The 25,629-nt window shown below is 39.6% G+C and overlaps 1 protein-coding gene across 2 annotated transcripts in view; it reads right to left on the reverse strand.

Annotated features, from left to right (window-relative positions):
• Nucleotides 1-1,145: 1,145 nt before the first annotated feature.
• The window catches only part of PTDSS1 (phosphatidylserine synthase 1), a 71,387-nt gene continuing 46,903 nt past the window's right edge, over nt 1,146-25,629 (reverse strand). For both annotated transcript variants that reach the window (XM_036742243.1, XM_036742244.1), the window contains exons 10-13: nt 14,250-14,349; nt 8,000-8,068; nt 7,043-7,112; nt 1,146-5,980 (exon numbers count right to left, since the gene is read on the reverse strand). In XM_036742243.1, coding sequence (XP_036598138.1) covers nt 5,871-5,980; nt 7,043-7,112; nt 8,000-8,068; nt 14,250-14,349 — 349 coding nt within the window. In that variant the 3' untranslated portion in view covers nt 1,146-5,870. The remainder of the gene's footprint in view (nt 5,981-7,042; nt 7,113-7,999; nt 8,069-14,249; nt 14,350-25,629) is intronic.

Genomic DNA, 25,629 nt, shown 5'->3' on the forward strand with positions numbered 1-25,629 from the left:
GATGTCAAATCCAGAGGCAGATTCTGCTTACCACGAGACATAAGAAAAGCTTTGGGCTTACTTAATAATGGGTTACACCTATTACTCTTTCCACTGAGGACATGTCCAGTTAATTGCAAATGAAGCCAACATCTGGAGAGCTGCTTGGTGGTGTAACCATCTATAAAAATTAGAGTCTGAGATCATCAGGCCCCAACTAGTCTGGGAGTGGGAATGAGGGAGTAGTCTAAGCACTGGGCTGTCCAGGACTACAAGTGATCTGAGCGGGAAAAATAGGGAGACACTAAGATATAATCAGTGACTGCCCATGTATTGCGAGTCCCCAGATGTCTAAGTCATCGGGTCCATGTCTCTCCTGCAATTATACCAAAGGACTTTTGCCTACAAACGTTATTAGTTGAGGTCTCTAAAGGTATGGGATGGGGGGGGGAATTGCTTTCCTCAGGCTGAACCCTTAAAATCCATAATCATTCCCTGATGTGTGCAGTCAGTGAAGAAAATTAACCAAGGTTTATTTTTGCCAGGTTGGTGGGAATGAGGTTTACAATCCAGATTTTCCAGTGGGCACCGTGCTATATAAATTCTGCTTGTAACCTGATAGTATAATTAAAGCTATCATATGCATACTTTACTCATGGAAATGCATTTGGTTCTTTATTCCCAGATTTCACTTAAAAAAAAAATGCAAACCTCTCTTCCTGAGAAGCACAGATGGACAACCTGAACGTTGACAAACATCAGCTGTATTCAACAAAGAGTAAGAGAGCCACGTGCTTCAGCATCATGGTGAAACTGAGGCACAGAAGCGGGACAGGCAGTCACCAGGAGCAGGGCTACATACCTCCACAACTCAGAGTCCTCTCACTGCTGATGAGACAGTTATTATTGGCGCTCCAGTGTTTACAGGCACCGTGGAGCATGATTTCCAGGATCAGTAACAAAGAATGAAAGATAATTAATACTCAGGGCACAATGAGCACAGGGCCCAGTACTGTTCTGTGGCTGAGATGGTTGCATCAGCTGTGAAAGCAAAGACCTCAGGCAATTTCTATTATCTGAATGATGCCACTGTATTCAGCCACATCTATGGGAAAAGGAATTGACTTGCCAACATCCTCCTCTTTGCTCCAAAAAGAAGATAATGCTATATGGGCCAAGAGTGAATTTTTTAATATCTACATTTAGAAAACATTCATATCCCCTCAAACCAGCCAGTTATTCTGTATACAAAGAGTTTGAATTCATCTTGACAAACATTTATTAAGCACCTACTGTGTGCATTGCACTGTTCTAGGTGCTGAGGATACAAGGATTAAACAAGACAAAGTCCCTGCCCTCAAGGAGCTTACAATCTAGGAAGGGGTATGACAAATCCACAAATAACTATAATATAAGTTACATGATCAATGCATAGGATAAGCCCAAAGTCACTGGCAATGAGACCTTTGGGAAGAGAGATCATTTATAACTGGAGTGTGGGTGGTGGTGTCAAGGAAGACTTGATGGAAGTGACGCTTGAACTGGGCCTTTAAAAAGGGGGAGAATTCAGTAGGCGGGAGATGGAGGCAGAGACCATTCCAAGCACAGGGCACAGCATGTATAAAAGCATGCAGTCAAGTAGTCTGGTTTGGCTGGAATGCGGAGTTTGTGAAGAGGAGTGAGCCGGAAAGGAAGGTTGGCACCCCATCATGTAAGGTCTTGAAGGCCAACCCAAGGAGTTCTGTATTTTATTCTATGGCGGATGGGGAGCAACTGAAGGCTTTTGAGCGGAGGAGTTACACAATCAAGCTGTACAGTTATCGGGCAGATGGATTGGAAAAGGAAAAAAAAAAACAGAGGCAGAGAGAACAGTAAGGAAATGATTACAATAGTTCTGGTGGGAGCTAACTGCCATTAACAACTACATCTATGCAATACACACTAGGATTACCCAGAGAGATGTGGCACGTGAGCTTTTGGACATGTTGAAAACCACAGAGCTATGTGAGGAGCATGACAACAGCCTAATACTGGCTCCTGTATGGCAAGCAGCTTCAAATTCCATGTAGCAGACTGCAATGATGGAGTGAAGGGATTAAAAAAAAGGTCACTGATTAATTTGAGAGGTAGAGATTAAAGGCAGCATTAAATGAATAACTTTTAGGATCATAGTGGTTCTTGCTATTTTGGATTCTAACAATTAAAAAATAATTCACATCCAACAAACTGTTTTTGCCCCAGGGCTGACATCAATAATGACTCTTAAAATTCACAAAACATGAACAGGAGAGCAAAATTAATTGTTTATCATCCATACATCTTATTTAACCAAAAAGAACATTACCAGCCTCACCTAAAAAATATCATATACTTTCCTGATAGTAATCCCCAATACTTTTTGTACAATGGAATAATGAGGAATGTGATTTTAAAAAATTGGCCCATCCATCTTAGCCAACTCATTAATCATAAAAAAGGACAAAATCAAAAGTACGAGACACACACAAGCAACACATACACTAATTTGTTCAACATTTAATGAGCACCTACTATATGCAAGGCACAGGGAGGGGACTGATGGGCATTGCTTAATGAATCACTGCTAAATAGGGTTCTGAGATATTGTAAAAACTGATTTCAGTGTCAGAACTGATAAAGGGAAATTATCACAGTATATCCCTAGCACATCTGTTGCTCCTTTGCGTAACATCACCTTTTAGATAAAAAAGGAATATTGTTAACATGAGTCACTCTAATAAATAAAAAGAGGATAGAAGACCAGAACTTCCTTTCCTAGTAGTCGATGAGCACAATTCATTTAGGCAATTAGGCACACGGATTTATTTTGCAGCTCCACCTTTAAAGCTTTCCCCCTGTTCACTCTGAGTCTGTAGCCTTCTTCTCAGTGGCTGGGTTCTCCCCAACAATCCCATTCTGGACTGAATGAGTCAACACACAGAAATTGACAAGAGCAGTTTCCAGGTCAAAATCAAATGCCAGATGAAAATGGCCCAGTTGCCCACAGAAGAGATCAATAATACTAAACCTGCTCAGTATTTGGGAAAGAGTTTGATTTTACTTTTCATTAATTTCACTCACTTACTCTAACATACTGGAGAATCAGGCCTAACGAAAATGACATACAAGTATTTATTTTTCATGCTCAAAATGCTTAACGAAGCAATAAAACTTCCTGGCATCCCAGTGAGATAAGTACACTAAATTTCATTTCATAGATGAGAAAAACAGGCATGGGAAAAGTGGCAAGAGGCTATGGAAAGATTGGGGACAGGCGGAAAAAAAAATCCAAACCCCTAGCCTTCAATACTTTTTTGCAAGTACCACTAACCAGTTGGGGGTGGGGGTGGAGGTGCATCAAAAAATTCTCATTCCCATTCATGTGTGGAATAAGCGTTTCCCTCAAAAGTAGTCAATGCATGGCCCAGTGGAAATAGGATAAATGCTTTAAAATCAAATCATTTCAGCTATCAAGTGACAACTTTAAAGTATTTTATTCTATTTTTGGTAACGTGAAGTCCATATCCATGGAAACAGGGGTGGAAAAGACTAGTTTCAGCCAGTACTGTTGCTGTAAGAGCTGAAGGAAATCTTAGCTGTGGCTTTGGCCAACTAGGGAAAGAGCTTTTTTTTTTTTTGCAACCACCATATAAGTCATGAAAAACTCTTACTTGTAGGAAAAAAACCCTTCAATTCAAAGAGGAAAAGCAGCACGGAAAGTATATGAGAACATTTCCTTTAACATTCTGCTACTTTCCTGGCTGTTCCAGGCTGAGCTGGGGAAGAATGATCTCGGGGCCTTGCCTTACAGAGTATGGTGAGATTTACCACCTGCTGAACAGGTGCCTCCTTCTCTAATTTCTTCTGTTCAAGTTTTAAAATGAAAAGAAATCAGGCAAAAGGTTGTGGGACACAGAGACATGTTGCACTGGCACCACACTTCACTAATCAGGAAAATTAACTTCCACATGCTTAGAGCAGAGGAGGGGTGACAGGTATGGTCACAGTGAATGGTGGGAAGGAAAGCAAAATGTAGGAATATTAAAAATGTTTTTAGTTCTCTTCTGCCATCCTCATGTCGTAAGACTTAACATGATTGTAGTAGGGGGAAACACTGGGGCTTTTAAGTAAAAATAATTTAAATTGTACAACTTTTTTTTTTTAAAAGAATAGGCATTTGGTGGGCTATGGAAGTACTCTAATATAGCTTCTTTTCTTATTTCCAAATCTTGCTTGGGAAGGGTATGGATTTGTTAAAGCTCTTAACAGCACACAGCTTGTGGCCAATCACTGTAACTTCCCTTTGTTAAACTTCTTACAATTAAGTTATCCCATGGACAATGTGTCTCCTGATGCTTGTGTACTTAACAAGCCTGGCTGTTAGGCTGGTCCTTCGTGGCTCCACAACCAAGTTGTCTCTAAGAGGCCCAGAGCACAGGAAGTGACCCCAGGCTTGCCTGATTCATTTAACCCTTTCACCTCGGAATTCTTTTGCAGAAAAAGAAAACATGATCCATCTATTACTAAGGGTTTCCTTGTTGGGGGAGGAAAGAGTAAGAAGACATTTGAACATCTGTATTCTACAAGCTGTGGGAACAAATGGATTTCTTTCAGCAAGTCTGCTTCGAAAGGTCAATGGTCAATCACATATGTATCGACCACTTATTAGAAAAAAAACTCAACTCAACTGATGAAATCATCATTGTAGTCATAAACAATGAAAATGTTGCTTGTCATCGATCACTTGTAAAGGTTTGGAAACAGGATATCTAACATAGTCACGTTACCCTACAGGTCTATGGAGATTACAGTAATTTCTTAGAAGTAGATTGAAAATCCATGAGTTTCTAAAGAAATGAGTGATTTCATACACAGTTCTTAAACCAGGCCCTTTGATGGCCTTTAAAAGAAACTGTTTTATTTAAAACGGATCCAGTGGAGGGAAGGTGAAGCATTAGGATAACTGTTCTACAAAGCATGGTGAGGATGACAGGGTAACATACTTACCAGCACCTCCCATGTGACTTAAAAGACATTCTTAATGCCAGCCATTACACCATGGAAAGAAAGCAACGTAAGATAAAATGGAAAAGGCACCTGGTTGTGGACAGAAACCATCGGTCACTGCCTTCGTAACAGGGTTGTTCGTGTGCTGTAGAGAAGGCTGAACAAAGGGTATTCTGCATGGAACAACAAAAAAGGCCTAGATCTGAAGCCCAGAGTTCTCTACAGACTCCTAGCCCTCTCCAAAGGTTCGTGGATTTCTGATATTTGAGTAGTTTTTTTTAAAGGGAGTCATATCAGCAATAACAAAATGCCCCTATTTTTCCCTTAAGGGAAGATTCCCACAATGGCTACAGAAGGCTTTACATGTTGCCACTGAAGAACAGTTGACAGCAGAGAGGTTTAAAGAAATCAACTAAAGTATAAAAACAAAGTGACTGATGGAAAAACAAAACTGGTGACAGGTCCATTCCCCATGGGGCTCATGCTCTCGCCTGAAGGAAGAGATTTAAAATGGATCTTGGGCCCCTCAACACTAAAGCTGCTCTTGGCAAGGGTGAAGAAACAGCTCCATCTCCCTTTGGACACACTGTACCTCTCCCTGGGAAAGAAGGGGGTGGAGTAGAAGGTAGAAGAGACTGGGAAAGGGGTGGCAGGCAATGATCTGAAATACAGGATCCATGTGAAACAGGAGATTAGCCTTCTGTCGAGGATTCTCTCACCCCAAGTCTACCCTCCTTCCCCTCGTCTGGTTTTTCTCTACGTATATTAACCTCTTAACAAGCAAGTCAGAACTAGTCCAGTGTCACTCTCAATTCTAGGCACTCTCTGGAACATCTTTGATAAACCAGGGTTTTGTTTTTGTTTTATTATTTCTTCCCAACTCCATTGGTTACTTTTCCTTTAGAATGGCGATTTCTTCTTCTGGAAGAATGGCTTTCACTATTTCCCGAATGTTTGGGTGGGCTCTCTTCAGTACCTAGCCAAAGGAATCACAACACGTCATCATTTCCCAAGACCTAGTTCAGAAAGCTTCCTCTTGTGCTTACTGGATTTTCTTTCCTTGGACTGCCAATGCTGAGGAGGTGCAGGCTACTTAGTTGATACTACCACTCCATCTAGTGGCCTAATGAGTAAGCTGAGAGATGGCAACTCCAGTACTGTAATTAGAAGCTCACAGAATTTTAGAGCTAGAAGTTACCTTAGAAATTGCTTAGCACTACCTCTTTCTGCTACATAGGAAAAAACTGAGGCCCAGAGAAGTAAAGTGAATTGCCTACAGTCAATATTATATTTGTACAGCCACTTCCTGCTCTATTTGACTATCATGCTAAACTGATGCCTAAGAAAAATTGTAAGGAGCTTCTCTAGCCAGAGTGCTCTGAAGGTCAGAGGTGTACAAGACTAGGGGTGATAAATGTATTTTATGGAGCAAGTAAGGGGCAATTAAAAACAAAACTCCCAGTCATTCCCTAGGCCACATATGGCAACCATCCCTAACTCTGTCCCTCAAAGACCAATAATCTAGATGACTCCTGATTTGGACTAAAAGATGATCAAAATTTCAGGACTTTATTATGTGCAGAAATGTGTTTACTCCATCACGTACCTAAAGTACCTACTATGGGGGAAGCACTGTATTAGGTGCATTGGGGGGATAAGGAAAAGATTAAAAACGCTCTCTGTCCTCATGGAGTTTATTGTATCACCTTTCTCCTATATCACTTGTATTGCTACTTTCTCCTACAAATGCTTTAGTGTTTTTATCTAGTATCCATCGTTATCAAAAAATAAACAAAGTCACTACCAATGACCACTCCAGTAACCCACACTGTGATCCTACTGTTAGGGGCATTCAACTGAAATGATGCTCGAAAAGTATTCAGCACCTCTCTGCACATCTGAAATCTGTATCAATACTGGGAATGGCTTAATCTTTAATTAATGGAGAAAAGACACTATGAATAAATCTTTTTGTTTTAAAGAAAGAACAGGATCCAGTTAGAAAAAAGTCTTAAATAATCAGAAATTAAAAGAATACCTTTTGTAAACTTAGTATGAAGCCAGGAGACATCTGAACTGTAAGGACTGTCTTCACACTCAGAATAGGTCTAGGGACAAAAGAAAAACTTTGTTAAGTGTTCTTCCATCTTTCCAGAGAGGAGGCATGGTAAAAAGCAGCAGTCAGGATGCTTTCTATCCAAGGCACAGCCTTTCTACTCAATGTGTGAGTACTGTACAAGAAAAGGAAAAGAAAGAAACCTCATTGTACTTCCTTCCCTTCAACTATAAAAACATGAACCATAGAGATGTGAGATCATAAATGATTAAAGCCAGGAGAGGTCTTACATTAGGCACAGTCTGCTCATTCCTGAGATGAGGAAATTAACTGCCTAAGGACACATGACTACTTAGGTTAGGCTGCTGGGTTTAGCTGTGGGAATGAAGACACCAAAGATGGTGTCTTTGACTAACGTGTGAATTCCAAGCTGTAACCCAAGAATAGATTACAAACAGTAGATGACCGGGAAGGAGAGTTTTCTCCATGTGGACACAGCTTCCTGAGAATGCTGTTGTGGGCAGTTCTTTCACATTTGGACTGAATGAGATTCTAGAGGGAGAGTACTCTTGAGGTGGATGTTGGCAATAACAACCACCACCAAAATAATTCATTTAATATTGTGCTCTGAGGTTTGCAGAGTGCCCTCCTCTGTGGTTCGTCGGGCAAGTATGGTTTTCCTCCTTTATAGCTAAGGAAACAGCCTCTCAGAGGGGCAGTGACTTGCCTAAGGCCACTTGTAGTTAGTGCATGAGGTTGGATGTACACCCAGATCTTCTTATGACTCCAAGTCCTGCATGGCTCTCTTTGTGCCATACCATTCAGTCCTGGAGACAAGATGACACCTCCTTTCCTTTATTACACGATTACGCTTCAGCATTAAAGTCTTACACAAAAGGGAATCACTGAAAGAAAACATAATTCTCTTTTCTCTCATACCTTTTCTCGGTGACCACAGTGCTCTGCATACCAAACCATACCATACAAACACAGGAAAGTAGTAAAAGCCTGCAAATGAAAAACAAATACAAAACTTTACAAGTGACTAGACATAAGTACTTGGAACAGAAACACACTGTATTTGGAATAGCTAAACAGAGTGAGTACAATGAAAACATGGTCTTCTTCCTTGAACCTCCTTTCCTTAAGTCTGTGTTGAAAAAAATATACAAGTGCCAAGACAGTGAGTCAGAAGGTCTAGATTGAAATCTAAAATCCTTAGAAAAATCAAGCCAATCAGAGCCTAACAAGGTAAACAGATAACACTAAGTAGCCTCCCTCCCTCCAAACCGCTCCATTTAAAGCTCAAAAGGAGCTCAGAAAAAAATCACCCATTCTAATTCCCCCATATGACAGATAAGAAAACAGGTCAAGACAAGGTGAGGATAGGTGCCAAAGACCAAAAGTAAAAAAAAAACAAAATAAGAATTAGAAACCAGGCTCTCTCACTCTAAAATCCAGTGCTCCACACTACACTCTCTCTCATGAAAGTTCAAACATATTAAATGGCTGACAAATATTATGGTGTTTTTTAAGCTTTACTTAGAACAGCAGGTTGGAGTTTATAGAGGAGAGGTCCACCATCCCTGTTACCACCAAAACCAACTGTTACCAATGAAGCAGGCATGCCAGTCTGGCTGAATGTAGCATCAAAGAATCCAGAGGGAGAAGTAAGGGTAGGATGTTGGGTGTGGCAAACCACTTCCACTGCCTAGATCACTACTTCCCCTTAGCCCAGTGCCTGGCACATAGAAGGTATTTAAGAAATAGTGACTGATTGATTGGAGGCAGCCCAGGACCCTGTACTCAAGAGCACCCAGGATTAGCACTGCCCAGCCCCAATACCCAACCACTGGCATGACTTTAAACCTGGCACCAGAATCCTTATCCAGCAAAACAACCCTTATGGAGATGGGACCTGGCACCTGCCTCTGCAGGTGCTTTAGTCCCTGCCTTGTCGGTGGCCATAGCTACTAAAGACCCAAAAAAGAAAAGTTCTTATCATCAAAGTCCTTGGCACTGTCAAATGCCAGGCACAGGTGGAGATTTATCAACAAAAATGTCACTAAAAAAGATGCGCCATCATCTGCTTTGCAGTTGCAGGATCACAGGGTATTTCCATCCAACTTGCAGTTGAAATCTCCTATATGTGTTGCCTCTTCCTATCAGAATATGGAGCTTCTTGAGGAAAAAAAAAGTCCAAGATAACTCTAAAGCTCAAAGCTCGATACTCCTTCCTGACCCATAAACATGGGCTTTATCTTTACCTCAAACTCAATGTTTCTGATAATAAAGTTCTTCCTCCTAAGGTCCTCCTAACTCTCCTATTTCTTAATGATGTTCAATTATTCTCCAAGGCACTCAGGTTTGAAACTTTAGTGACACCTTTGACTTTTTTCTCCTTGTCCATTTATCGATCAGTTGCTAATTCAGCCCGATTTCAAGGAGCTCAAATTCTAATAGGAAGAAACAATATAAAGAGGAGGTTTCAGCTGTAATTTAGACAAAAAGACTGATTCTACTTCATAATGTCTCTGGTTTTTCCACTCCTGTTGCAACCACCCAAGTTTCAGACCTTCATAACCTCTTAATTTGGATTTTATACCATAATACCCTTCTAGCTGATCTTCCCACACTCAATCTCTCCTCTCCCATTCATCCTATATAAAATCTCAGTTAAGATATCTGCCGACTCAAAAATCTTCAATGACTTCCCATTATCTATAAAGCCTAATTTTACAGTCTGAAATTTACTCTGGTAACCAGCCTACTTTCTCAAATTTATCTCTTACTAATGTCCCACAAGTATTCTGTGCTTTAACAAAATTGTTTTTTTTCTCCCCAATATATCCAGCGCTTCCTGGCCTTAGCCATTTCCTCTTCCCTGAATGCAACCTTCATACAGCAATCTCTACTGAAATCTGACATCCTTCAAGGCACAACTCCCTCTGCCTCCTCCACAAAGTCTTCTCTGATAACTTGGCTAGATATGACCTATTCCTTCTTTGAAACCCCATAGTGTTTTCTCCATGCTGCAGTTATGGCACTTATCATAAGCTACTTTGTACTGTAGCAATCTGTATTACTCATCTGCATTACCCACAGGTAAGACTGTGACCTTACTCACTTTTGTATACTTCCTACTTCCAGTGCTTAGCATGTTTTGTGACCAGCAGGAACTTAAAATATTTATCAAATCAAAGCTCGAACATGCACATAGTTCACTTCTTTGCCTACATGTAAGACAGTAAATAAACCATCCCCAGACATTTTGCCTACTGTATTATTATTAAATATCCTTAGGGAAAGCTACTTCCTTCTTGGGAACCTTATATATGATTATAACAATTCAGCTATTTCTTACTTAGAACAAATCTAAATCTCTTCTCTTTCATTTCTTCTTGTCATTCTTTAGTAGAAAACAAAAACAACCCTATCTTTAACTCCAATCTAGAAGACAATCCGCAATTCATCCCACAGCTTTCTTTTTTAGAGTGGATAATTCAAATGTGTTTAACTTTTTATGGAACAGGAATTTCAAAGTTGGAAGGAATTTTGGATCATCTCTAGTCTCTCATTTTAAAAAAGTGAAAAAACTAAGGCCTAGAACAGGTGAGTAAATTTAGGCCTGTTTCTAGGTCAAAGTTGAATCTGAATCAAAGTTCTGGTTTTGTTAGGCAATTATTTCTTTTGGAAAAGGCAGTATCTTTATCCAGACAGTCACTGGCAGTATCTCTCCATCATATCCAATGCTCACAATGCCTGACAGATGTTAGAAATGCTAGACTAACCATCAAGAGCTGTGTCACCTGTTTTCTGGCTCTTGTCCACAGCGCAGCACTAATTGCTACTGAGTGGCATAAAAGAGAGATAAGACAAGGTATTTTGTTTATTCTTCACTTTCCCTGTCTTTAAAATGGGGATAATGGCATTTGACTCCTTTCTCAAAGAGGTGGTGGAATGACAGATCTATCTCTGGGAAGCCTATCTACCATGTAAAAGAAGAGATACTATGACTTTACTCATGCATTCTGCCCAGCCACATGTGTAAATTGGAACTGGCTAAAGATCTAAAATCTTTCTGTGTTAAGGCTAAAAATAAATTTGGCAGTGAGTTTGAAAAATTCTATTAAAATATACCACTTTTGAAATTTAATAATTAGAATAGATGCTCATGTCTATGTAAGCATTCATTAAAGTGATTTCTTTGTGTCAGGTACTGTGGTAGGTGCTAGGAATTCCAACAATCCCTGCCATCAAGATTACATTCTCTCAGGGAGATGACATATAAGTACATATAAGATAAACATAAGATCATTTAAACAGGAAGACCATTAGCAGTGGTGGGGGGATTAGGGAAGCCTTCATGTAGAAGACGGTTCTTGAGCTGAGTCTTTGATGAAATAAGGGATTCTATGAGCTGGAGGTGAGGAGGAAGTGCATTCTAGGCACAGGCGACAGCCAGTGTAAAGACTCCAGAAAGAGGAAATGGAGTGTGGTATGTGGGAAATAGCAAAGGCATTTTGCTTAGAATGTTGAGAGGGGGAAGGAAGTAATGCATTACGAGGCTGAGAACATAGGTTGTGAAGGGTTTTTAAAAGCTAAACAAATACGTTTACATTTCATCTTAGAGGCAATAGGAAAACATGCAGTCTGAGTAGGGGAGTGACATAGGGAGATATCGATTAAGGAAAATCACTCTGGCAACTTTTTGGAGCAAGGATGGAAGTAGAAAGATACTTTAGGCAGGAAGCTCAATTAGGGAGCCATTTCAATAGTCCATGTTAGAGATGATAAAAGCCTGAACTACGGTGGTGGTTGTGTGAGTAGTTAGAATGGGACAGATGAGAGAAATGCTATGGAGACAGAAGTGAAAGGATTTGACAATTAACTGGATATGTGGGGTGGTGAAGAATGGTGAGGACTCAAGGTTAAAAACCTGGAAGACTAGAAGCGCGGTGAGACCCTCAACAGGAAATACTTCAAGTGGGGACGTCTGGAAGAGGGGTTGATTGTGGGGAAAAGAGAATTAAATCATTTTGGACATGTTGAGTTTGGGGTGTTTATGAGATATACAGATAGATGGCGATGCAGTACGGAAACTTGGCATAGAAACTGGGACTAGATACATAGATCTGGGTGCTATGTGCATAAAAAAGGCAAATAAACCCCAGGAAGTTGATGAAGTCACCAAGTGAGAGTCTAGAGAGGGAAGGACCCATGATAGGACCTCAGGGAGACAGTGAAGTGGATGTTAAATCAACAAACAAGGCTAAGGAGTGGTTAGAGATAGAGAGAGGAAAATCAAGTGAGAACAGTCTTACAAAAGCCTAGAGAAGAGAAAGTTTCCAAGATGAGAAGATCAACAATAATGTTAAATGTTACAAAGAGATCAAGAAAAGAGGAAGACTGAGAAAAAACTATCAGATTTGGCAATTAAGATATCAGTGGTAACTTTGAAGAGAGTGGTCTGAGTTGAGTGATGCAATTAGAAGCTAGGGTGCAAAGAGCTGAGAGATGAAAGGAGAGGAAGTGGAGGTAATGAGTATAAATAGCTTTTTTAGTTTAGTTAAGAAAGGCAGGAGGAATATAAGATGATAGTTTGAGGGGATGGTTGCAGCTCGTAAAGTTTTTAAAGGCAGAGAAGATTTGGACATGTCTATAGGCAGCAGAAAGAATAAGGGACAGATAGAGGAAGATGCTAAAGATTAAAGAGGAGAAGACAATAGAGGGGATAATTTACTGGAGAAGACAGGGAGGGATGAGATCAAAGGATCACATAGAAGAGCTGGCCTTGGTGAGAAGGGCTGTCTCATTATTAGGGAACTTTACATTTTACAAACTATTTTCCTCCTAACAACCCTGTGAGGTTGTGAGTCTAAGTTTCAGTTTAATGAACCAAGAGACTCACACATTGAAGAGACTACATTTCAAAGCCTGGTTCTATAGGAGGGTCTAGTGGGCACTGGCAGATGTTTACTGCCTGGCACAAAGTAGGTGCTTCAAGAAATGTTTGTTGAACAAATGGTTTGCCTTACAAGATAAGGCCACAAAAAGGGTATTTTCACTAACAAACTTACCATCTCTAGGGGGAAAACAAGGAAAGAGATCCATTTTACATTTGTCACAAGAGACAAAAGCCTGTAATTCATGGGTTTGCCCTCACACCTGTGGAAACCTACACAAGCACCCACTAATTTGTCAAAGCCAGAACATAAAACAGCAATTGCACAGGCCTCTTCTTTGTTTAGGGAAAAGAGAAAAAAAAATTAAAAAGATCCAGATTGCATTTGATCCTACATACCCTCACCTACAGGTGTGCTGGAATTTTAGCTTTCACTTTATGGTATTGAGCATTTACATTTACAATAACAGGTCCCTATACAATTGCCACTGATCAACTTACTCAGCTCTCATAGGGGATCTTGGGAAATACTGAGTGCCCACTCCAGAGAGTGCTTCTTTCAGCACTCTAAGGGACAAAAGGCTCTGCTTGCCGAATAATGTGTAACTTAGACTTCTGAATTAGAGGACAGCCCTGACCTTTATTAAAATTCAGATCTGAAAACCCAACAAGATTCTGTTTTTATTTTCCCTCATTAGTCAATCAATCAGCATATCAATCAATCTCCTCTTCTAGTTGGAGACACACAAAATTAACTGTCAATAGAAGGCAGTGTGTACTCTATGTGAAATGAGTGTTAATGGTAAATGTTACAGAAATTCACAAGGAGCATGGGTGTTGGGGGAAAAGGTACTTTTCTAGCCACTGACATCAGAGACAGAATGCCAGGACAGCCCATGGAGAGCCTCTGCCTTTTGCTCCCATGTATGAGTAGATGGCAATGGGGACTTAAAGTAAGTAGTTTATGGCATGAAGTTGTCATATTACTTTCTATCTGTTGGCATTTAATTTCAATTGCTTCAGGATCTCTTTTAAGCAAGGAATGGGTATTTTTCTGACATGTTATCATGATCTACCACAAATTCAGTCGAGGTCAACGTGTTTTACTCATGAACTCTTAAATGCCTCAATTGCTTGAGGCCAATCTTAAGACTTTCAAGCAGATTTTTTTTCTCTACATTTCTTGGGACAGGTTCCTGGAAGAATGTTTTGTAGATAAGAGTCTTTTAGCTCTACAATTGTGTTTGGTGTTTACTGTTACGTAGAATAAGAAGAACAACTCACCACACAAAGAAGCCAAAGTATAACATAAAGTATTTGAGTTTTGGAGAAGAGATCTTGCCCAAATTTTATGCAAACAATCGCTTCCAGGAAACCAATGACTCTAAAGGACAAAGAAAAAAAAAGGTTAAGTATTTTGACACCTTTTAACAGAGCACAAGGACGACATAAAAGTATTTATAAGAAGTGCTTATTTGTCTGTGTGTAGAGAATCATACAGATCTAGTCTGCTGCCATTTTCCTTAGAAATACAGAAATAAAATTGTGCTTCGTGCCCCAGATCAAAGTCTAGAATCAGAGACTCTTAAAAGTACTCTAGATGCCATGTGGTCTAACTGCTACTCAATGTTAAAATATATCCTTCATAAATAGCTGATAGGCTATTCAACCTCTACTATCACAATACTACAAGTAAGTAGGAACCCACCATTATTTCAGGGTATAGATCATGCCATTATTTTACAGTTCAAATTCTTACATGGCCTTAACTTCTATACCCCTTCCCACAAAGACTACGTACACTGTTACTGAACAGAATCTTGGGGAGAATGACATTTTTAATATTCTTGGCTGAAAAGAGATTGTGAGAGGCACAGTGTGAAATTGTTTGTTGAGAATTTCTTTCCTGAGGGAATGAGGGAGTTCATCATCATCATAAAGACTAAAGAGACTGAAAGAACTGAGTTCCCCTCTCATACTGTGGAGGAGATACCTTAAAGAGAATTCTTTTTTTGGGGGGGGGAGTAGAAGGCAGGGCAATTGGGGTTAAGTGACTTGCCCAAGGTCACACAGCTAATAAATGTGTCAAGTGTCTGAGGCCAGATTTGAACTCAGGTCTTCCTGACTCCAGGGCTGGTGCTCTATTCACTGTGCCACCTAACTGCCCCTCTAATGGTAATTCTTGAGAAAAGCTGATGGCTGTGCTTAAAGAATTGAATGACTTGTTTCCAGAACTGAGAAGTCAGCAGTTGCAGCTGATGGTTAGGTGACTATGGAAATGATCTTTTTCACAAGGCACTCAGCCTCCCTCAGGCTTAGTTTCCTCATCTGTAAAATGAGGATAATAATAGTCCCTACCTTCCAGGATTGTTTTGGGGATAAATCATTCTGTAAACTTTAAAGCATTATATAACCACTAAGAATTAATTATTTGTTCTGCTTTTGGGAACTACCAAGAATAAGTTAAAACTTTCTTCCCCCGATACCTCTTCTCTTCTCCAGACTAACTAGGCCCAATTCCTTTAAATATCTTTATTCTGCCTCTCTATAAAAGGACCATTATGGTAGGTTTGAACATTAATATGAAATGTAGATTCAAATGAATGAAACATTTATTAAACACTTATGTGCAAAGCACTGTGCTAAGTCCTGGGGATATAAATAGAAAAGGTAGATAGTCTCTGTTCTCAAGGAGCTTATACAGTGTTTGAAAAGAACAGTTTCATTTCAGTGAGGTTGAAAGTCAGACTGTTGAGAGTTAAGAAGAGAGTGATAGCAGAAGTGGTGGCACCTATTGCAGATGACCTTCTCAAGGACTGAAGCCACAAAAGGCACATGAGATTAGGGACAACAGTTAGTACGGATGGATGAATCAAGTGAGGGTTTTTTTTTTAAGAATAGGGGAGATGGGGCATAGGGAAGAAATCATTACTGAGAAGGGACCAGCCACCAAATCGCCTATTAGACATCCTGAACTGGATGAACCAGAAGAGTGAAGTGAAGGTAGTCAGTCAAGGGAGGAGAGATTATCAAGAAGGAAAGGTGGTCAAAAGCACAAAGGGGTCAAATGGGATGGAAATTACGAAAAGGTCACAGAATTCGGAAACGTTCAGTTGAGGGATGGAGACAGAAGAGGTCAGGCTGCCTCGCCTGAGGACTGAGGAAAGGGTGAAAAAAAGCAGAAGCAGCTAATATGCTTTCTATAAATTTGTCGTAAGAGCAAGATCAAACAGAAGCTAAAGTGGATAGCATATCAAGGGAAGGGATTTGTTTTTGTTTTAGAAAGTGAAGAGAGATCGAGAACATTTTTATAGGTAGAAGAGAAAGACCCAATGGAGGAGAGATTACAGAGGAAAAAAAAGAGAAGTGATGTTTAACTGAACAAGGTCATGGAAGAAGGAGATCAAAGCCATAGTTGGAAGAGGGTAGGAGTATTTTGTTCAAATGGTCCAGGTAAACTTAGGTCTCGTTTTCCCCTCTGAAATGTAGACAAATCTGAGACCATAGATTTCAAGCCAAAAGGGATCAGGGAAGCCACTTGTTCTAACTTCCTCATTGTATTGATTAGGAAACTGAGGCCCAGAGAGGTCAAGTAACATGCCCAAGGTCACAGAAGGAGTAAGTAGCATACCACAAACACCACACAAATCTCAGTGCTCTTTTCAGGACTTGACCAAGGTCTTTCTACACAAAGACCCACCATTAGCAAAAGTGCAAAGTATCTTCTTCATTAAATGAAAATGTAAAAGTAAAACTAATTAGAAGGGTAGGGAAAAGGTGACACAAAAAGAAGCCTCTTCTTGCTGTCTATTTTTCCAGTGAGAACAAATGCAAAGAGAAGCAGCGAGGCCAATCCCTGGGGCCCTCTGAATATGGTGAGCTGGTTCCTCATAGTGCCTTTATTTGTCCTGGATCACTGTAATCTTTTCCCCATTACACACAACCTTCACTTGTTAGAATCCCTGTTTCCAGAACAAAGAAATCTGGAGCTGGAGCTTCTGCTTCCCCTATCTAGGAGATGTAGAAAGTGAAGCTCTCCGTCCCACTGTAGGGCGTATGGTGAGATGCTTGCGGTTGCTCCAGTTGGAATTCTGGACACATTTTCCCATTGAAATACTGTTATATAAACTGGTTAGATAGTAAGCACTACAGATACAGTAATACAGCTCAGCTACAACAGGGGTCATATAGTCTTTCAGAGGCTGGCCTGGGAATCTAACCACTCTGAATAGCATTATTTCTATGGAAAAATATATTCTGCATTTCAAACTTACTTTACAAACTTTTGAAATATAATCCATTAAGAAAGTTAAAGGCTAGGGCAGCTAGGTGGCGCAGTAAGTACAGCACAGGCCCTGGAGTCAGGAGGACCTGAGTTCAAATTTGACCTCAGACACTTGACACACTTAACCCCAATTGCCCTGCCTTCCCCACTCCAAAAAAAGAAAGAAAGAAAAGTAGAAAGAAAGAAAGAAAGGAAGCTAAAGGCTGCCTATAGTCTAAGTACCCATGCTAAACATACTAGTATGTTACTCTGATTATCAAGAAGTAAGAATGGTGTTAGAGACTACGCAGAATGTCCTTCTTCTTTGTGGCTGGTGAAACTACTAAGAGAAAATGACTGGTGCAAAGAGACACATTGCTACAAAGATATTGGGCTGTTTTTTCATGTTTTAAGATCCAGAGTTTTCTAAGTTCTACATAATAACTAATATACTTACCTTTAAAAACTGTTGGAAAAGGAAAACCACAGTTAAAAAGGATCTTACAGGTTTCTTTTGAGATTCGTAAAGTTAATCACAACTTTCTCTTTCAAATCATTTCCCAGTGGAATTCCTGGGGCAGCTGATGCTAGCAGGAATGTATGAGAATACAGTTTCATTTTAATCTTCTGAGATGATCAAACTCAGAAATCAATGTTAACACTAATTAAGGGAGATCTCTCAGAATGATATTCTTCAAGCATCGCAACACTATTTCTGAAATAATGCTCATATGACTGCTAGACTATTAGAGTTATACAGCTCAACTCCTGGGCCCAGTCTGAGTGCCTTTAAGCCAGCTCTACCCAGTCCCGTGGAGGCAGGGAACATGGGCCTTCCCTTTGGAACTCTTTGATATTTTGGTACTTCTGTAACAGAAGTGGCCAAAGTTCAGCTCACCAGAATTCAGCCCACTTTCCTAGCTCCTCTGATGCCTGTGGTGGTCCTTATCTTAGGGTAGCAGATTAAAACAAGTACAGCTCTACATTGCCTGCTGTTGCTTGCTTGATGTTTGTCCTTAGTTCTGGAAGAGGACCATGACATCAGGGAGGTGATGCCATGACATGCAAGTGAACTGGATTTAAGTGAGGGAGGGCTGTGCAAAGTCACCAGCTTCACTTTCTCCTCTGGAGCCATCTGGGTCCAGTGACCAGATATGGATCAGGACAACTGGAGATGGCCCCAATGGGAAGTGTACTTAGAATACAAAGGTAGTGGGAAACAGTTGACCAAGGCAGTTCACACCTCCAGTACTTCTGAGCATCAAGATTCTTTATCTCCTCATGCTATCCTTAACTAGCAGCTCCCACTTTTTAAACTGTGGGCTGTAACCCTATGTGGGTGTGATAGCAAGTAAAGTGGGATTTTTTGCTGTTTTTTCTTTTGGAGTGCTTCTTAGCACTGAGGCAATCAAGCACCTTTGATTGAGTCTTGCCTTTGTTTGAATCGAGTCTTTTATTGAATCAAGAGTCCTTGATTAGAAACAGTATATATACTCTGAGGTTAGCATTTTGCTCCAGGGGAGATGGCAGACAGAAGCAAAACACTGGTGATGTGAGAAAGAATGAAAAGAGAGAGAGTACAAACAGGAGGAAGAAGAGGATGGAGGGAAATACACAGGCAGTAATCACAACTGTGAATAGGATGAACTCTCCCATAAAACAGAAGCTGATAGCAGAGTGGATCAAAAACCAGAATTCTACAATATGCTGCTTATAAGAAACACAGTCAAAGCAGAGAGGCACACACAGAGTAAAGGTAAAGGGCTGGACTATGCTTCAGCTGAAGTAAAAAAACAAAACAGAACAGGTGTCGCAATCCTGATCTCAGACAAAGTAAAAGCAAAATTAAAAGAGATAAGGAAAGAAACTACATCTTGCTAAAAGGTGCCATAGACAATAAAGCAATCAAATTAGAAGAGCAAGGAATAGTCTACCTGTCAGATCTACGTGGAGGGGAAGAATTCATGACCAAACAAGAGACAGAGAGCATTATGGAATGCAGAATAGATAATTTTGATCATATTAAATTGTAAAGCTTTTGTACAAACAAAACAAATGCAGCCAAGATTAGAAGAAAAGCAGAAAGCTGGGAAACAATCTTTACAGCAAGTATCTCTGATAAAGGCCTCATTTTTCAAATATATAGAGAACTCTGAGAAATTTATGGAAATACAAGTCGTTCCCCAACTGATAAATGGTCAAAGGATATGAATAGGCAATTTTCAGATGAAGAAATCAAAGCTACCTATAGGCATACGAAGTGCTCTAAATCACTTCTGATTAGAAAACAACTCTGAAATTAGATTAGATTAGAGAAATAAATTTGATTAGAGAAAGGACTCTGAAATAGATTAAAATAATTCTGAAATACCACCTCATACCAATCAGATTGGCTAATATGACAAAAAAGGAAAATGATAAATGTTGGAGAGAAGGTAGGAAAATTGGGACACTAATGCACTGTTGGTGGAGTTGTGAACTGATCCAACCATTCTGGAAAGCAATTTGGAACTATGACGAAGAGACAACCAAATTGCCTATCTTTGATCCAGCAACACCAATACTAGATCTGTATCCCAAAGAAATCATAAAAAAGGGAAAAGGACCTACACATGCAAAACATTTATAGCAGCTCTATTCATGGTGGCACAATATTGGTAATTGAGGGGTTGCCCATCAATTGGGGAATGGCTGAACAAGCTGTGGTATATGAATGTAATGGAATGCTATTGTGCAATAAGAAATGATGAATGGGCACATTTCAGGAAAACCTGGAAAGACTTGTACAAACTGAGGCAAAGTGAAGTGAGCAGAACCAGGGAAACAATGTACTCAGTATTAGCAACATCATGTAATGTTCAACTAATGATGACTCAGCTTTTCTCAGCAACATGATGATCCAAGACAGGTTCAAAGGACTCACAAAGGAAAAGGCTATCTATATCTAGATACAGAATTGATGGACGCTGAATGCAGATCAAAGCATATTTTTTTCACCTACTTTATTCTTTCTCATGGTTTTTTTTCTTTTTAATATGTTTCTTTTTCCACAACCATGATGAATATGGAAATATGTTTTACAAGATAGCATATGTATAAACTATATCAAACTGCCTAGTGTTTTCAGAAGAGGAGAGAGGACGGAGAAAAATCTGGAACTCAAAATCTTGTAAAAATGAATGTTAAAAATTTTCTTGATATGTAACTGTGGAAAAAAAATATAATACTGTGTACAGCTTAATTTTGGGGCTTGACCCTTACGATGGATTTATGCCTTGTAAGTAATAATAAACTCCTTTTTGTGTCACACACACACACACACACACACACACACACACACACACACACACAGAGTATATATTGCATAGGAACCTGGAATGTAAGATCTATGAACCAAGGTAAGCTGGATATGGTCAAACAGGAGAGAAAAAGATTAAATACTGACATCTTGGGTGTCAGTGAGCTTAAATGGACAGGAATTGGTGAGTTTAATTCAGATGATCACTATACATACTGTTGTGGGCAAGAATCCCTTAGAAGAAATCAAAGAGCCCTCACAGTTACAAAAGGGTGAGAAAAGCATACTGGGGTATAATCTCAAAAATGACCAAGCGATACTTGTTTGAATCCAAGGCAAACCATTCAACATCACAGTAATACAAGTCTATATTTCAACCACTGATGCTGAAGGGGCCAACATTGATCAGTTCTATGAAGACCAACAACATCTTCTAGAAATAACACCAAAAAAGAATGTGACACATTCATCCTAGGAGAATGCAATGCTAAAGTAGGAAATCAAAAGATAATTGGGTTAATAGTGAAGCTTAGCCTTGGAGTACAAAATGAAGCAGGGCAGCGACTAACAGTTTTGTCGAGATAACTTGCTGGTCATAACACTTTTTTTTCAACAACCCAAAAGGCAACTCTACATATGGACATCAAACGCTCAACATGAAAATCAGATTAATTATATGCTTTGCAGCCAAATGCAGAGAAACTCTAAACAATCGGTTAAAACAAGACCAGGAGCTGATTGTGGCTCAGATCATGAGCTTCTTATTGCAAAATTCAGACTTAAATTGAAGAGAGTAATGACCTAACAATATCCCTTATGAGTATGAAGTGGAAGTGAGCAATAGAATTAAGGGATTAGAACTGGTAGATAGAGAATCTGAAGAACTATGGACAGAGGTTCACAATATTGTACAGGAGGCAGCAATAAAAAAAATTTCCAAGAAAAAGAAGGCACAAGAAAGCAAAATGGCTACCTGATGGGGCTTTACAAATAGCAAAGGAAAGAAGGCAAGTGAAACATAAAGGAGAAATAGAAAGATATGTCCAACTGAATGCAGAATCCTAGAGAATAGTAGGGAGAAATAAAAAGGCTTTCTTAAATGAGCAATACAAAGAAAGAGAAGAAAATAAGAGAATGGGAAAGATAGATCCCTTTGAGAAAACTAGCGCTATCAAGGGAAAGTTTCATGCAAAAATGGGCATGATGAAAGATAAAAATGGTAGGGATTTAACAGAAACAGAAGAGATTAAGAACAGGTGACAAGAATACACAAAGTAACTACACGAAAAAGATCTTAACCTCACTGATGACCCTGATGGTGTGGTGACGAATCTAGAGCCAACAAACTTGGAGAATGAAGCATTGCTAACAATAAGGCTAGTGAAGGTGACAGAATTCAGCAAAGCTATTTAAGATGCTGAAAGATTCTGCTGGTAAAGTGTTATACTCACTATGACAGCAAATTTGGAAAATACAACAGTGGACCCTAGATAGGAAAACATGCCAAAGAATGTTTAATTACTGAACAACTGTACTCATTTCACATGCCAGCAAGGTTACACTTAAGATTCTCTAAGCTAGGCTTCAGCAATATGTGAACTGAGAATTACCAGGAAGCAGGCTGGTTTTCAAAGAGGCAGAAGAACTAGAGACCAAATTGTTCATGTTCCTTGGATTATGGAGAAAGTAGAGGAGCTCCAGAAAAACATCTATTTCTGCTTCATTGACTACATTAAAGCCTGTGACTGTGGATTACAACAAAATGTGACAAGTCCTCAAAGAGATGGGAGTATGAGATTAACTTACTTGTCTCCTGAGGAATCTGTATTCAGATCAAGAAGCAGGTGTGAACATGAAACAACTAACTGGTTTAAGACTGGAAAAGGAGTATAAGGCTGCATATTGTTACCTTGTTTAATTTATATGCAGACTACATCATGTGAAATGCCAGGCTGGATGAATCAAAAGCTGGAATTAAGTATGCTAGGAGGAATATCAACAATCTCAGACATGCAGATGATACCACTCTGATGGCAGAAAGTGAAGAGGAATTAAGAAACATCTTGATGAAGACAAAAGAGGAGAGTGTAAAAACTGGCTTGAAGCTTAACATGAAAAAAACAAAACAAAACAAAAAACCATAAAACTAAGTCCTTGGCAACTGGTCCCATCACTTCCTAGCAAATAGAGGGAGGAGAAAAGGAAGCAGTGATCACTGCAGATGGTGACTACAGCCATGCAATTAAGACACTTGCTCTTTGGAAGAAACCCTTTGACAAATCTGGATAGCATACTAAAAAGGAGAGAAATCACCTTGCCAACAAAGGTACATACAGTCAAAGCTATGGCCAGTAATAATGTACGGCTTTGAGAGTTGGACTATAGGGAAAGCTAAGTGCAGCAGAACCGACACTTGAATTGTGGTGCTGGAGAGGACTTTTCAGAGTCCCTTGGACAGCAAAGAGATCAAATCAGTAAATATTTAAGGACTCTGGAAAAAATCCTGATGTTGAATAAGACTGAAGGCAAAAGGAAAAGGGGATGGCAGAGGATGTGATGGATTGATAGTATCATGGAAATAAAAAACCTGAACTCAGACAGACTTTGAGAGGTAGTGGAAGATAGAAGAGCCTGGATGCTACGGTCTATGTCTGCAGAGGTTCCCAAACTGGGCTATACTGCCCCTTGGGGGGGGGGGTGTGTGTGTGATAGTAGCCTAGGGTACAACTGGAGGGCTTTCAATAAAATAAGGGGGCAGTGGAAGCATAAGGAAAGAGAAGATAAAATTTTGAAAAACCATTCATACATGTTTCATCTGCTGTGTAACAGTTAAAGTCAGTGATTACATTATTTTCCAAATAAATACACAAAATGCAAGTTATAACTGATCAACGGTCAAATCTGCTGATAGATCTTAACAATCAAGTGTTGGCAGGCAAGGGTGTTGCCTGTTGTTAGAGAGTCCAGCATAAATCAGCAGGAATATGCGCACGTAATGACTTGTTTACAATACAATACTATATGGTTACATGATGCAATACTATGTCATCAAAATTTCAAAGCAGGAAAAACCCCACAAATTTACAATAAATTATTAAGTTTAAGATGTATCATTTAAAAAAAAATTACACCTTTTTGAAATGACTCAAATTTTAAAAAATTGTTAAGGGTTTAAAGAAAGGAGATTTCCAGGGAGCGCTAATATTTTTTAAAGGGGACAGCAGGCCAGATAAGTTTGGGAACCTCTGGTCTATGGGGTCACAAAGAGCTGGATATGACAAATGAGGTGGACAGGACTAAATGACTGAACACACCACCTGATAACAAGAGTTGCCAATACTAATGAAATCACAGGTCTAATCCCTATCTCTATTCTACTCTTCTTGTAGGAAATGAGATAATACATTAAAGGCTTTTCAAACATTAAAGCACTATATAAATGTCAGCTTTTTGTGGGCCAGAACACTCGTACAAGGAGGGAGGGGGAATGTGGACCTGTAATGGTAATATAAATTTGAAGACCTTTCCCACCCATTAATAGGCCCATGTGACCTGCTCACATCACAGGAAACCTATGTCACACGTGGTAGGGGAAGCCTGCTGAAAGAGAGGAACTGGAAAGAGTGGAGCAGGAAATGCTCAGAGCAGTTAGAGCTGAGGGAGAGTGAGGAGGTATACTAGCTGTACTGTGAGTGTGTTTGTGGAGATGCCCCAGCAGAGGGGCGGAAGGTCATGGGATGGTGAGGCTCCATGCTGTAATATTGTGTTTTAAGTTCTTTGCTATTATGATGAAGTGGACTTACTAGTTTTGGGAGCTGGTTCTCTGGTGTCTGAATAAATGTTTTACTTCTTCTACCTTCTATATGGAGAGTCTCTTATACTTTGTGATACAGAACTACATACGCATATTCACAATTATTATCGATGTTGTGACTATTGTCTTGGTGATACAGGAACCCCGATACTCTAACTATACCAAGCCAAAGTGGTGTGGCTCAGACCTGAGAAAATCTGAATTAACTTTACTACTGGTGGGTTGATATGGAAGCCATCAAAGAGGATGTAAAAACAGGGTTAGGGCATTGGCAGAGAGCCCTGAAGGCCACCCCAGGCAACTTTCCTGACCATCACTTTTTCCTTACTTTTACCTTCCTAGACTCCTACTCTGACTGGGAGGTTGATGGTTGTGTTTTTATTTAGCTGAAATCTATGGCTCCCAGTGATCCACTGTACCTGAGGTATTGTTTTTACTTATCTCACAGGATTATTGTGAAGCTCACAAAAGAAAATGTGTATAAGGCACTATATGACTGTCAAGTACTGTTATTTTTATTAATGAAATCAATTTTCTCCTCTTGAAGGCAGGAAAATTCAAGTATGTGATATGGGATGGGATAGCGGGGTAGGTGGCTAAAGACTATAGTAGGGAGGGCAAATGAAGGAGGGCAAGACAAAGATATTTGTATGAATGCCACAGAGCTGAAGTAACACTTCAAAACAGAAGCAAACAGAACAAACTTCTGCACCATATCTTCATATTCCCTGGCAGGGTTTCCAAACTTGGAATGGGGTCCTGTCTCCACTGCTTAGGCAAAATCTGTAAATGTAAAAACTTTAAAAGCATAGCAATCTGGCATGAATTTAAAGGACCACCATGCAATCTTAAAAAATTTAACTGTAACAACAAAAAATGTAGCCTTAACATTGTTAAGGAAATGTCCAGAGAAGAGGAAAAGTCATAATTTAAATGAAGAACTTCTATCAGACATGAATTCCAATGGCATCCTTTTTTGCCAGAAACTCCTTAGAAAAAAAGTCAGATATTGAGGCAGAAATAACAGGTTTAGGATGTCACAAAAGGGAAGAAAACATAAAAGGAAGGAAAAGGAGATTAAGGAGAGAAACTACCAAAATTTCATTTAACATTAATAAAATAATGTGGAATACGGGGAGACTAGGTTAAGGTTTAGATTAAGTAATAAGAGTCCGAATGAGGAAAAGGTCTTTTGAGGGATCTGAGTCCCCTTAAAAGAGGAAGAAGCTAGTGTTATCGGGTTTTGAACAGAAGTTAGGCTGACCCATATACAGCCTGTCCTCCAGAG

This window comes from Trichosurus vulpecula, chromosome 1 (assembly GCF_011100635.1).
Source record: "Trichosurus vulpecula isolate mTriVul1 chromosome 1, mTriVul1.pri, whole genome shotgun sequence".
NCBI lineage: Eukaryota > Metazoa > Chordata > Mammalia > Diprotodontia > Phalangeridae > Trichosurus > Trichosurus vulpecula.